This window comes from Acanthaster planci, linkage group LG06 (assembly GCF_054643075.1).
Source record: "Acanthaster planci isolate LZ-2023a linkage group LG06, COTS_SCS, whole genome shotgun sequence".
Classification (NCBI taxonomy): domain Eukaryota; kingdom Metazoa; phylum Echinodermata; class Asteroidea; order Valvatida; family Acanthasteridae; genus Acanthaster; species Acanthaster planci.
Genome location: NC_141782.1, coordinates 518,596 through 533,618, shown reverse-complemented (window position 1 = coordinate 533,618; position 15,023 = coordinate 518,596). Strand labels below are relative to the sequence as shown.

Below are 15,023 nucleotides of genomic sequence, written 5' to 3'. Positions count from 1 at the left end.
TGAAGTGAGGGGTATGCGTGGAGAGCTCGAGGCCAGACGAATAATGGACTTTGAAAACACAATGTGGACCAGTAAGCGGAAACAATTATTTAGGGTTTTTAGTTTAGAAAGAACAGGTATTATTGTACAAATGAAATGAAATGACCGATCGTGCTTTGAATAAAGTAAAGTTTGGGTCAGTATGTATGAAACCAGTTACAAGAATTGAACAATGACTGTTAGCATTATAGTTCACAACTTCAATGTGAATAATTAACTGCCGGTGGTTAATTTCCGCATTTGTGTAAACTTTCATGACTATTTTATTTATGTATGTTTGGTTATGGAATATGGGATTGCTGCAGTCCACCACACCAGCTGGCTATCCCATACTGGCACTTACTATAACACCTCCACCCCTCTTTCTGAGGATTTCCTCCCCCCAGCTCTGTAAACAGCTAAGTGAAAGATCTCATCCTGTATGGGCAGCCATGCAGGTAGAGGCGCTCACCTGCCGCTCTCCCCGTTATTTGCACGAGACAGACGGCCGGGAGCACTTCATCTCGGCGGTCAATATTGGACTTTCCCTGGGATAACATTGAAACTCGCCACCCGAGCCCGAGAAAATCGACAGCTTCACTACCAGATTTAGTTCGCTGCCGTCCGGTCCGCCCGGGTCCCAAGCGCCGAGGTTGACCAACCCGGTTCGATGATACATGGCGTTGTTTTGACAGGGATTTCGCAGCATTGCGACCGGTAAATCTCTACGGAATAAGGCCAGTAATTGGACTCTCTCTGTCTCCAGATTTGTTTGACTACACTTCCCATGACTCATGATGTTCTTCAGAGGGACATCACTTCTATCCTGAAAATCCATTTTCTTCAGATGGAAGCCTTCGTCTGTGTAGACTTTAAGACTACGAGGATCATTTTGTCAGTGAGGGCCTGAATATTTTATTTCGACATAATCATGCTAGACAAGAGAGATGTAATTTTAATACCTTGACGCGATCGGTGGGACAGGTTGACGCTACTCCCGACGATGATAATATGTAAGATTCACTGACTGCCATGCAGAATGGTCGACTGTGCCCGTGGTTATCATGTAATGTGATAGTGCAAAACATTTTCCCTGTCAGTACCAATTTTCATCTCGTTCATTTTTACAACACATGTCCTGGAGTGGTTCAACACCTCGCTACAGTCTAGACTTGGTGTTAAGTCGGTCTTGTTTGGTAAAAATTATACGCCCATTATTTGCTATGATCTACAAGCTATAAATGTATTTCTATCTTTGCGCGGGGACGTAGGTTGCCTCGTTCCCAACCGGCGAATGATCGACCATATCGGGGCCATGAGTCGGAACTCATATTAATTAAACTAGAGCGGCACCAATGGAGTTGGACTGAAGTTCACAGACAAAAACGACTTTCTGACGACTTGTCATCAAGTCTAGCTACAATCTCGCTAACACCCAGCGCGGTGTGGTCAAATGTAGCCGCATGGGCCAGATTTATTGTGCACATCAGTGATGTCAGGCCTTTTCTTCGAGACATCCACCTTTTAGTGCAGATGCAGACTGTACAGGCAAAAACCACCTCGAGGCTGTTTTCCACGGTTATTTTCTTCCTGGTCACGTGCATGCCTGTTTCTCCGAGTCTCACGTAACTCTAGAAGGCTGCGCGTGTCGCCGTGGCATTTGGATTTGACGCGTGGCATTTCGTGCGCGAGTCATCGCCGACTATGAGTCGAAATGCCTGGCAAGGAACATCCTTTTAAATCGAGGTATGGCTTCGGTTTGATTTGTTTTCATTGGTGGCAGATATTTCGATTGTCAGTCACGTGTACGCGATCAATAATAAAAACAGGATCTTCGTTTGTAAAAGACGGGCAATACAAAGGTGAATATTGCCGGAAAATTGACGTGAAAATGCGGTACACCGCGGGCGGCGATCGGAAATTGTGGTGGGAAATGTACCGCCTGGTACTGCCTCTACTTGGGAGTCCTCGGTAGCCATTCGTTCTGCAGAGAGTTCTACATATATTTCAAGCTCTATGGGGTAGGGGGAATTCTTCATCCCCATGGTAACCAAACACAAATGAATCTGAGGACCTTATATATGCAAGTCGTATAAAACGGGGTCAATAACTACGTTTTGCGATATTTCAGGAATCAGAAATTCTGAAATCAGGAATATATGATTGATAAGGTTGTAAGCCTTCATGGACTAATGCTATGAAAGTTCTTTTCCTGGATTTGCTTCAAGGAAAGCCGTTAGCCTATTCAGTATGTCACTTTCGCTGCTTGCTTCGATGCTTTCACACCAGTGAAAATACCACAATGCACGGTTCATTTCTCTGCAAACAATACATCAGCCAAGGAAACCTGGGCTCCGCGGCGAATCGCAATATTTACACGACGTACGTCTTCTGTTTCATTATTCCTTTACCGAAGCTGATATCCTGGGATCAACAAACAGCTGATATCCTGGGATCAACAAACGGCCTGGCCCTGCAGTTTTAATTCCATGCCAATGCCTTTTGTGCTGCGTTGATTTCTAAAATCATATACGTGCACCTGCTGAAATGCAAGAGTTTTTCTTCCCCAGCTAAGCTTTTTGATAACATTTTCCCCAAATCCACCTTTTTAGGAGGGGGGGGTCTCGCAGGTGACGATTGCTGGTCCTTGTCACTCAGTGCTAGTCGAGTGCGTCCAGAGAAAGGGATGCATTAGGCGGAAAATCACCATGGTGATGGTGAGAAGGTGACGCAAACCGTTGGAGACATTCGGAATCCGCAAGGCTCGTGAACCGTCTGACTGTTGCCTCAACCAATTACTGCATGCATTAAGGGACATCAGTGAATTTGGCGCCAACAAATTGCATGCGTGATCGACTCAATTGAAATGTTTTATTTATTCTGCAGGGTTGCTTGTGTATATAGTAAAATGCTGAGTTTTCTTTCCTCTATATTACCTAAAACATGCTCAATGATTAATTTATGTGCGCTGTGTACATTTATCTGTCATCGACACCTGAAGAATTTATACTTAGATTGGAAACATGTCACAGTTGAAATTTAATTACTTTCGCTGTGTTGTTTGCGCCGTAGAGGCTTCAATAGTTCTGCTTAGGTAATCTCACGAGAGGTGGCTTTTTGGTAGTTGCATAGTAGTACCAGTGTATATCACAACGTTGAAACTGTCGAGTAGGTAACTCATACCCTCTAAGGAAAATGATAGCCAACAGGTGCGTCAAATATTGTTCCGTTTATCCAAATAGTGCATTTATGCATAAACACAACACGTCAAACTTTTACTTTCACAGTAAACTTATCGCGCGTTTCACAGTAGTGTGCCTCCAAGAGTTTGCAACGCGTTGACCAATCACAATGCGCGAAATCTGTCGACTCTTTTCAAACATGCATTGGGTTGTTATGAATCGCCCGTATTGCGCGCACACTGCTACTCTCAGTCAGCCCCGACGGGCGTCGAAATAGAGCCCCCCAAAATGAAACAAACAAATCCTTTTAAAAGGCCAAAATTTAAGGACGGCTCTTACAAGGGAGATTTATTGCACCCACAATGTTTGCGGGTCACTTAACGCTCAATGCAAAGACTATGTGTAGCAACATGAAGCGTCACGTGTTTCAGGCAACCGTCTGAGCTGTAACTGGTGACTTGTGTTAACGCCTGAGTGACTGATTGCCAGAAGTATCCTACACTTTACTCGGTCTGCTGCGTATATGTAGCCTCGTCTCCGATACTCACACACATACACTTCTTATTAGACACGAAACTTTGGATAATTTGGAGTTGAAGCAGAAGAGAGCACTTCACTTGCCCGGTCTACTGATTAGGGACTGTCGAAAACATCGATGACTTCCACTACGCTGATTTGAATCTCGTAGTGAAACGAAAAAAAGACACCCACTTCGTGAAAAGCCGACTTTTTGGATGTTGGGTTTTGTGTATTATCGCCATCCTTTGTCGCACTTTCCCGGAATTTATGTAGCCTCAACCGAGTACCCGTCCTGCTTGCGTCTTGTTTTCTCCGTATCCCCGTCACTTTCTCCCCCCCCCCTTCATCTCTTCCTCACTTGGACCCTCTCGATTGACATCTGATAATCATCATCTTTACCTTGTTCGCTGTCGAGCATTTTCTATCTTCGCTTTACCTCCCTGTGGCCAGCCAAGCCAGTAGTTGGGTCAGTCTCGGCGACCCTGTGCCTGCTGTGGAACGTTGAGGGTCTTAGGAGGCAAAGCGAGGAAGCCAGAGATTGAGCACGAGTACAGAAGCAGAGATTTCATTTCTTGATTTCCGTCGACGAGGCTCAGCTTCTTTTTTTCGTTCGCCAGAGGTGCACTCCACCTTTCGCTCAAAGTTCATTCTGTCGAGAGGCAATTTTGTCGTTTCAAGTTGATTAATGTGCTTATTCTGGAAGGAAACGAATGCCCTTTTGGTAAATACATTCAAACTGCAGACGTATGTCATAATACATCAAATACCCAACGGAATTTTCTTCTGGTAATATTTGTAAAATTTTATAGTGAATGGAGGATGCTCATGATACAAATTCCGTATTCCTTAATACAGTGGAAGCTTGACATGAATCCTTCATTAAGCGGTAGAATATGTGAGAGAAAATGTGGAAATGGTTAACGAAAACTCACAGGTGACCAACAGATGCAACCTTACAGAGATTCCTATCGATATTTAATTGACAAGATCGCTTACTCGTGACACCCAAAATCGCTTACTTGAAATTCCACACAGCCCAGTTTTACGGCATCTCTGCAAATCTATATTAATTAATAGAACAATCACAGTGGGAGTCGTACTAACAAAAACGAGGATGGCTCGGTCGGTCGTTGGACTGAATTTGTCATCATTGGCGCTATTAATTAAGCGCCTGTGCACACATTGGCTTCAATAATCATGCGCATAGCGTCTTGCTGACGTGCTTGGTGGACCAAGCCAACAGGCTATGCCCATTTACGAAACACTCAGCCTGCTTTGGACTGAATCGGTAATTGTTTCTTTGTTTTTACCAGCGCAGTTCATGTACAGCCTAGCCCGGTCATGTGTATAATGCAAGTAGTATTACACTGTTCGACTGGTTGACAAACATGAATTTACGTGTATGTCCAAAATGTGTAGGCTTCCCCTGCAGAACTTGCAAAACAGAAACATGATTGAATTGACAAAACTGGAAGAGTTTGTTTCGCAATTTCATGTACATGTATATGCAAGATTGGTATTCTATCCGTGTGAACTCAGCCATCTTCAATCTACGGAGCTGGTCCTTATAGTTTACCACTCCCCCCCCCGAAGGTCGTTAACCGTGAGTCCCTTCGAGAGTCGGTGGATGGAAACAGCTGTGAAAATTTTTAGTTTAAGCCCTGTTAATAATGACAGGTGTATTCTCTCTAATAAATCTGAGATGAAGCTTCCCAAAGTGGTTGTGTTTATGAGTATTTTCAATTTCTCTTCCCTGTTAGGGTCATTCAAGCTCATGAGGTTTTATTCGATTGTCTATATTAGTGCAGACTGAGTGAGGGCGTCGTAACCACGAAATTATGGGGTACGAAAGAGAAATCACGTTCTTTGAAATATTTTAGAGTTACTACATGAACGCAGATGTTGAATTATTGTAAATTAAAGGGAATGTTAAATGATGGCAAAGCGTAAACTGTTCACATGCACATCTCTCAATATATCACGCCAATGGTACTCTCAAAATGACGTCATTAAAGCGCCCTCGTCTTCCCAAAGATATTATCTGTTGACCTGCTTCGTTGGTACGGTCACCATTGTCGAATTCGTTAGACTAAATGGTTTAATTTCTTCGAGGTCTCGTCGGGTAATTTCTTTGTGCGGTAGCACAGGTCACCACTTCCGAGTGCGCATGACATGTACGCACTGCAGGTTGCACTACACCAAATACGCGTCCATAGAAAACAGTGCAAAATCGGACCAAAAGAGCGCCGCCTGTTGACCCTCGTGAAGAGGTTGGCCTCCGTTTTTTTTACTGGAAATTAAAGATTATGGTCAGAAGTTCCTTTTTCATTTCAATTTCATGGGGGTTAGCCACGAAAATATTTTTTATTCGCCTTTGAACGGAGATACCCCAAAATAGCAGTAAAACTAAGCGCTCATTTCTGAATGTAGCCGCACGCCTCTATCCAAAATAGGTCCGCAATTTTGGGGCTTTTAGTGAAAGATATACCCCGACCTGGAAACTATCGGAGTCCTAAATTCGGGATTGATAGAAATATTTCTATGATGCCTCCTGATTATGGCCTTTGTTATTGTAAAAAAATCCCGTGGGATTAATGAGCTCGCGCGCAGAAATACAACCATTTGGTGGAATGCACCCTGCATGTACGTGAAATGACATAAGGCAGCAAGTAACCCACAGTGCTTTGCAACATCCTGTGCATACGTCGTTAATATTTGGTGAAAGATATCTGCTTATGCCAGCACCTTGTAAGGCAATGGGGAGAAGCCAATGACCTCCAGCCCATAGTGACCATGATCAGTCTCATTCGTATCGCGAAACTGTTAACGCCCCTTACTTTGCCGAGTTTGCATGTCCGGCGATAACCATCGAGACTGTGATTATTCTCGAGAATGCACCAAACCGCCGACAAACTCCCAATCAGAAGTCATCTTGCACTGCCGTTAAAAAGATTACTGTTGATTCAATCACCGTATATGTTCCATTGCCATGACATAATTGTGTGCTGTATTTCTCGAAAGGATCAATCAATTCATAGCTGTCACAAACCATTACCGGTACCGCCGCTCTTTCGTATTAAGCCGTATGGATTTAGTCCTTTCTGCTGAAGCCGGAAATTGGATATTTGATGCAATATTGAAATATGATCATCAACCGCATTTTCATTAGCTGATCGCGATTTGGCGCGTGTTTTGTCTTCACAGATATTATTGGTTGTCACTGGAGCCTCCCAATGTAATTTTAGCTAATAAAAAACGGCATGACACTACGTCTTGCCAATGCCATTTGAGAGAAGGTGCGATGGGAAAATGTCCTATTAAGAGATTTAATGGACATTGTAAACAGTCGTCGGCTTTATTTTGGTGAAGCTTCTTGCTTTCCATACTACTCATGCCAAACTGCACTCTTCGAGTCCACCCACTCTCACACTGCACGGTATGAAGCCACTAATGGGAAAATTGCAACGACTTTCAATGCTTCGTTGGCTGCAGATGAAGTATGTGCCAAAGAAGAAGATCGTTAAGACATTTCAGCGGATCAGCTCTGAGATATCAATGACAGTGTGCAGGCAAGAGATAGTTACATGTGTATTTGCCAGTCAGGATCCTTCAGTAATTTGATTTTGAAAGGCAAGTGATTCTGAGAAAGATGAGAAGTTAAACTTAACATTTGCCAATTGCCTTTAAGGTTGCCTAAAAGACAACATGAAAAATGAGAGATAGTAATTAGATTTTTTTTGTCTCGAAATCTTTGAGGAGCCGTTTTTAGGGAGATAATGGAAGGAGAGATGACTGAGATAAGTAGCAACACCTGTCGAAAGCCACGCAGGGCTCCCTGGTGTCCCCGGCTCCAAATCAATCGTCCATTTGACTCAAGGATACCTCGCTGATGGGGTTGCCTCTCGAGTGGTTTATGGATGCTACAATCTCAGCTCCACCGGTGAATTTCGCACCACCCCCCCTCGTCCTCCCGCGATGCTTCAAGCAGCCACTCTCTGCCAGCATGCACGTCGATCGGGATAACTTGGGAAAGATCTCCAGTGTACCACCACCGACTCGTACGGCTTTGAAGATATCCATTTATCGCTCGATAATACTGACCTGCATTTCACATCGGCATCTCGAGAGCATGCTACTTCCCAACATGTACAAGTTCATTTGCACTGTTTATTAGGTCAATTAAGTCGGCTTGTCCCGAACGCACGAGTCCCCAAAGGACTTTGCATGAGATGAGTAACACCCATCCTAGGAGGTTAAGGTCGGCGCTATCTCGTCTAGAAGGATCGTTGATTGAACATTTTCCTTCGAAGCACGAAAATGCCTAATTGTGCCTTTTGTTAATTCTGAAAATCCAAGAATTGGCTCGGAATGAACGAAATGATCAATGATACAGGTTTATACCGTTATGAGCGGACGTACATTTTGCAATTAGAGGTGAAGCAATCAGTCAGATGTTTCCATGAAATGTAAGTGCCATGTTTTCAGAAGCTCAAGTGCCTTTTCACTCAGCTGGAAAATAATGCAAATACGCTGTATCATATTCAATTCAGGAAGCGAGCGGCGCCAAGGCGTCATTACAACTTAAATTAGTTTTCCCGTTTCCTCAAACTCTTGCTTAGAGTTTTTCTTTCATGCTTACCATCTAGATCTCGCATGATTGCGATTTGAGATTTTTTAAAAGAATTTCAAGTCGTTTTCTGAGTATTCTTTTACATCTCATTTTAAAACTTCACTGTCGTCGATTTTTTTTTAAACTCGATTTTAGTCCAAATACGTTATTCATAAACCCCCAAAAGGCTCGACCTAACTTTGGACGTAGTTTGGCTTCTTTCTGGCAAGCTTTCAACGTTGGAAATAAATCGATTGCACGCATTTCGAAATGAATGTTTCATGAGCTCCGATCTCTGAGTTGCTATCACAGCTAGCGCTGAGAGAGACTGTAAAGCATGGACGGATCCTTTGATTGCAAGCAGCCCGTGTGTAATGATGCAGTTCAGGGTAACCCATGGTAGGTGGATATATTCTAGGTATACCCATTTGGGCCCTATAGTCCAGCCAGCCACACCGATAGGAAGAAACAACACAGGATTGTGCACATCAGTTCCGCTCACCCACGACAATCTGCGTCTTGGAGAGGGAGAAAAAAAGGAAAATATCAGAGAGGTAGAGAAACTCGACACCAATGAAAACACCGGGAGGAGGCTGGGTAATCTCCGCCTCGTCCTTCCGTCGAATAATAGGAAAACTCCAAACGGGCCCGGCAGGTGGAACACGCACCTTTCAGGCGGGTTTCTTTTTATTGGAAGGAAAAGTGGATCGGATGACCACGCCGAAGGGCGGGGAATGAGACCGAGGTATGGCGCGCGTGTGGCAGGTTATTCCAGCGCTTCCCTGATCGGACCACATCGGGTTGTTTTCGCCGTAAAGGTCCCTCGAGTGATATCAGGTGTCCTGCCGACGTATTGGTAAAAATGACACCTGAATTAGTATGCATAATATGTCAGTGCCTGTCCTCATCTTGAGGCCTCTTGATTGATGTTTACCGACTGTCACCCTGTCTGCAGTTCATCATCCTTCGAGTGCGGACTAAAGCTTTGAAATAACATCATTGAGTCAAGTTATTGGTTTACTTTCCTGTCGTTGAAAACACTTTATTCGACAAATACAAGCCCAAGTTTAGGCTAAAGACACAGGAGCAAGTACTGTTTGTACCAAATAATTTGGAATTCATTTAAAAACGATGGCTGTTTTTTATAGAGATGCCCCTGTCAAACTTGGAGAAGACACCCATTCGAGGGATAAGTTCGAGCAACTGCCACTTGTTAATCACTCCTCGACAATGCCTGGTACTCACGATACATTTTGTGCACAGTTTACCTAGGAAACTGGACCAGCGGTTGACAAAATGGAGATCACTCAAATTTACCCGTTGGTGTTATACCAACACCACGGAAATGTTGTGTTTCACCCATTAAAGACAAAATTCCAAGGTTAATAACTTCAGCGTGTTAATTTCGAAGTAGCCTTTGTGTCTGTTGGGCGATTTTGTTGTCTCCCTGTGGGGTGCTGAAGCAAGTTTTTACAGGGAAAGCAAACACAACGGACTTTCTTGCAATAACTCTAACACCTTCTGTAAATCATTCGTTCAGTACTGAACGAAGCTCTTAAATAATTTTCCACAATCCCTCACGAAATTGGTAAGTCAAGGATGATGCATAAATCTGATTTAATTTCGTATCAGAAATAATGCCACATTATGCATGTTGGATCCGTGCACGGACTTGACATGACAGATTGCCATAAGTCACCTCTGATCCGAAAAAACTGGCGCGAATCCCCTGTGTTTATTGGTAAAACCCGGAACCCGCAGTGCATTAGAGTGTCTTGAGGACTGTTTGCATCCGTCCGGGACATCAGGCGGAGAGGGGAAGTCGTGTTTGACATTGGATCAGCTTCGGGATTTAATGGGTCGGCATTAACCGTCCCGGACTGCCATTATGGAACCTAATTTGGACTCCTGGGTAATGGAGGAAACCTTTTAACCCATTAAACGTGTTTCCCACAGGTGATATTTGACTGCTATATCCAGGAATCGCCACAAAGGTGTGGAATTGTCTTTGTCTTCACCAGTAGGATTGCTTGGTCCGTAAAGTTTTGTGTCTCAACTACAGCTAAACTAGCCATTATCTTATGTAGTGTCAATTTGCTTGATACAAAGAGGAGAGTGGAACAATAACTACACAGGGATTGCAAGAATCGGTTGGGGACAGGGTTTATGGTCGGGCCGCTAGGCGCCCCCTGCAGTAACTGCAATATCCCTGTCTCCTCAAACGATGTGCGCGTGCCTTCGTTTGCCAAATTTCTGCCCATGCGCGTTTGCGATGAAGCCGTTCGATTCTCATACCGTCATGGCGCATGAGTGAAGCGTGCAGTTCGATAGCTCTCGGGACGGAAATCGCCAGTTCCAGAATTTATCACAGCTCCACCGCACGCACCGCGTGAGATTTCCAACATAGAGCAAAGTTTCACATACAAAAACTCCGCGAAGATGCAAAAAAGGCATAGGCCGAGGTCCAAAACATACACACCATGTTGAAATTCATCTCGCTTGAGCGATACCGATCAAGGAGCCGCATTGATCGGATGTTCATGTTATTTCATCTCAGTGTGTTCAACCAAGCAGAAGTTCTTCTCCTTCCACAGCCGGCATTAACCCCCGGGTGGTTCTGGAGGGATTCTTTAGTCAGATCGCATTCACTGCCAAGGGAACACACGGTCGGAAACTGTCAGCACACGCCATCGATTTTTAGTCCGTGCGGCACCTGCTCCGATCGCTGCTGCCCTTGCAACCAAATCCACTGCAATCCATTACCTTGTCGGGTGTTCCTGTACTTTTTCCCTGCAAAATTAAATGGATGAACTTTAGAAATGGATGAAATTTGCTTTGGAGGCATTTATTTTTAATTTACTGATTCAGAGTATATTGTGTAATGTCTTACGTCTGATGAGCTGAAACCGTCTTGCTGGTCTAGAAGCCTCCGGACAAGCATTGGACTTCGATTTGCGAGCTAGTTTTAATAACTGTTTGTGATTCATGAAAAGTCACTCCACGCGGTGTCTCTGAAGCGACAAGATGCGCAGACAAGGAAAAGTATGGCGTATATACAAGCTTGACATTTTACGGCCTGTTTCAGGATATGCATATTTACGCTTGGTGTCAACCAATGATGCCATTGACGCATCCATTATACCAAGAAATTTGTCTGCCAGTCCCCTGTGATTACCAGCGTCTTATAAAAAGTGAAAAGGTAAAGATCAGAAGCTGAGCATCCTCAAGACTCTAAATTCCGATTACTAATTCCAAATATGATTCAGCGATTTTCTGGCACGGTATTGACCCCGAGCTGGACTACGAGAGAACGCGATTTTCCTAGCGACGGAGGCCTCTTTGGGAGGACGTTCACTTCGCTGGTTCACAACGACTTTGAAATGCGTGCGTTACGGTCACGTCGCTACCAACAAAACGAACACTCCCGACCAACATCGGTCTTTTCAACCGATGAGGGGGTTCTTATGCTCTAGGCGGATAACAAAGCTCCCGAGGCTCATGAAATGCCATTGCAATTGCAAGTACATGTATAAAAAAAATTATGTTCGATCGCCAAGTATTTGAAAGACGAAATACTTTATAAAACTTGCACGACCCATGCTGCCATAGCTGAGCGAAACTGAACCACAGTGGGGTTACTTTCGCAAACCACTATGCTTAATCAAAATGCCTACTGGTCGGAACGTTAAGCATTCCATCCTCATATTGCCAAAGCATTCCAGCCTGTCTCATTCCTCTCATCTATGATGCTGAGGAGAATCCTTCCCTTAATCTCAGTCATCTTGACCGTGGTCAAGATCCTTCACAAGATATCCGCGTGCGCACCGATGGACGCCCCTCCGCTGGCAACCAATCTCTCCGCCCCTTATCATTTTTGCAGGATAGCTCGCTCTGATCTGCAAGATATTATGAAAACGGCACCTTGGCATTCCGCGGAGAATTTCAGCCGGTAACCGTATACCTGAGGTAGCTTTGCTGATTAGGATTAACGGGGTTATTGGTGCTGAGTATCGACGGAGGCTTTGGCGAAAACTTGACGCTGGATCACAGTGAGATGTATCCAAACGTATACAAGCGTGGGCGGCGAATTCATCAATTTTCTTGTTTAACAGCAATCGACTGGGCAGCGGTGCAGCGTGAAGGTCCTTGGAAGATGTTCAACTGTACTGAAAAAAAATAATAAAATCAAGATCGATAACCATTATACATTGGTAAAGTCACTTGTACTTTAAGAACACGATGATGGATTCTGCTGTCGCCGGAAGCTATATCTAAGATTTTTTTCTAAAAAGGATGACACTTATGTTGCATGTAATGTGATAACTTGGAAGGCTACTCATATAATAGAGTGTGAAAGTGCCCGTGGGTACATACGGGGATTCTTCTGCTATACTCAATTACTCCTGTAAGCAAGATACATGTACTTGGAAGTAATGCCCTCTTTCCGGACAGGATCCAGTGACTGGCTGCTATGGAACGAGTGGTTCTGTTATTTTGGTCTGGGGTAAGCTTAAGTTGGATGATATGACTGGGTAGTTCTTTTCAGGATTTTCCTTGCTTAACTTTGTGTCACTTTTTGATTCTGCAGTTTAGAGAAGAAGTGGCCGCTTCATGTGGCTCTCCGACCAACCGGACAATGGTCATCATCGCGGATGGCATCAACGGCAAGAGCTGCAACCTCTTTGGCGTCAGTGATGAGTTTGTTGTGGAGTCCTGCAAATCCTTCGGTGCTGCCTGCTCGCTGGAGAGGAAGGACCAACCACAGGTATACCTATAGAAGTCATTGTGTTAGAGAAGACCGTGTCGCTCAGGGCGATGCAACGGTCGCACGATAGTGCACGCGATGCGGTTTGGCGTTAAACAGAGGGAGCTGATTCTATTCGATGTGAAATTTGGCATTGTTTTTTGATGCATCGCTCACAGTTGTGACACTTTAATGGTCAGAAAAGAGCAAGTCAGAAATCATCAACCATGAACAGTTGCGGAGTAAATCTTTCTGTCGGTTTGTTAATACTGGAATTCAACTATAGCTGCATGACCAAAAAGAATGCTAAGCATGTTATATCCTTAGCAAAAGTCAACTCAGACCACATTACGGAGATGTAAGTGGTTCTTGCTTTTTTGTAATTGTTTATTTATCTTCACAATTGGCTTGCTGTGAACCAGTTCAGGCTGGACCTTATTCGTTTAGGCAACAAACACGTATGCACCCAAACAAATGTGAAAAAAAACACATGCATGTGCAGGGGCCAATGGAGTAATTAGTGTTCGCTTGATCAATAGGTGCCATCCCCAGAAGTTCAAGTGAACAAACTCAAATTGGACCTGTCTGGTTTCGGCAACGAGTACCGCTTCCCTGACCTGAGCCGAGCGGCCTTCTACCTGAAGATCTTCGGCACCTTTCGTCACCGGTACATCAGCCTCGTCTGCCATAAATGCGATATACACTTAATCAGACAGCTCAGAATAACGCCAGATCCCATGGTAGGTATCCATAAAGACCAGTCTTGGCGCTAATTATGCCGTTAGAATTCAAAACACGCCCAACAGGCTTGCTATCGTACTACGATAGCAAGCCTGTTGGGCGTGTATCTTGAAAGTTGAGACCTATGGGCTGTCGTCAAAAGTTTGAGCCACTTTTCTCCTACTGAGCAGACTCGAAATATCATCTGGAACTGTTGAGTTGCACCCTACGTACTCCGGATATTCACCATGGTGAATTTATCCAGAGTGAGAATTCAATTTCCAGTACTTGTCTTTGTGGCTTTCCAAAAAACCCGGAACATATCGCAGGTGTGCTTTAAGTGCTTTCATGCAGACTCCTGAGCTTCGACGAGAAACAAACTACAAGCCGTCAATCATTAAGCGACCGTAAGGGAGGAAACTTAAGTTATACCTCTTAGTCCGGACGTAGCTCATGCTTCGAGAAGCTTCATTGCTTTTAGCGGGAAACATTCATGTTGAATACATCCGCGGCACTTAGTGAGCGCCACTCGGTAATTGATCAAGTATTAACCAAAACCTCTTCTTGGCAAGCCACAGTCATTAATCCTGGCGCATCGGGAGCTGACGGCTAGGAAACGAATTAATCGCAGCTCTGCATGTAGGGACGTGTTGAACACTGCAGTTCACCGGAGAAACGCCAGATCGATTTTTCCCAAGAAAAATGAGTTTTAGTGTAGATGTGTTTCGTATTATGGTGTTGATCAATGTTTCACTTATATCTACCTCTGAGAATTTGGGACAAAAAGAAGTAATTCGACAAAGCAATTTAACGTCACTTCATAACATATAAGAAGACGTTTCAAGCTCTTTCCTAATTTCCCATCTTAATTGCGTTGTGTTACGTAATGAAACATTATTATTTTGTTTCCAAAGTACTCACAATGAAAGCAGTAAATTCTTGGGTCTTGAAAGAGCATAATGCACTAGCTGGTCAGGAGCATCAGTTTTGATTGAACAATGAATTGTTTTTAATGACCAAGCCATAGCTGCGTCTAAATGTTTTGGTTTCGGCTGTAAGCACCACGTGCTGCAATGGATATAACCGGCTAGCGGTGCAGCCACTATACAATATTAAAGCATGTATTGCTCAAAGTGCAGCCAGTAGATTTGGACACGGTCCTCCTGCGTTAAAGGCCCATATCACTTCATGGTCCAGGATTGTAATACAAAAATAATGAAGAGTGGGGTCT

The 15,023-nt window shown here is 44.1% G+C and overlaps 1 protein-coding gene across 1 annotated transcript in view; it reads left to right on the top strand.

Moving 5' to 3' along the window:
• The window catches only part of LOC110974694 (uncharacterized), a 38,883-nt gene that overhangs the window by 10,791 nt on the left and 13,069 nt on the right, over positions 1-15,023 (top strand). Inside the window, exons 2-3 of the mRNA XM_022226483.2 lie at positions 12,917-13,093; positions 13,612-13,812. Of these exons, the coding sequence (XP_022082175.1) occupies positions 12,917-13,093; positions 13,612-13,812 (378 nt within the window). The remainder of the gene's footprint in view (positions 1-12,916; positions 13,094-13,611; positions 13,813-15,023) is intronic.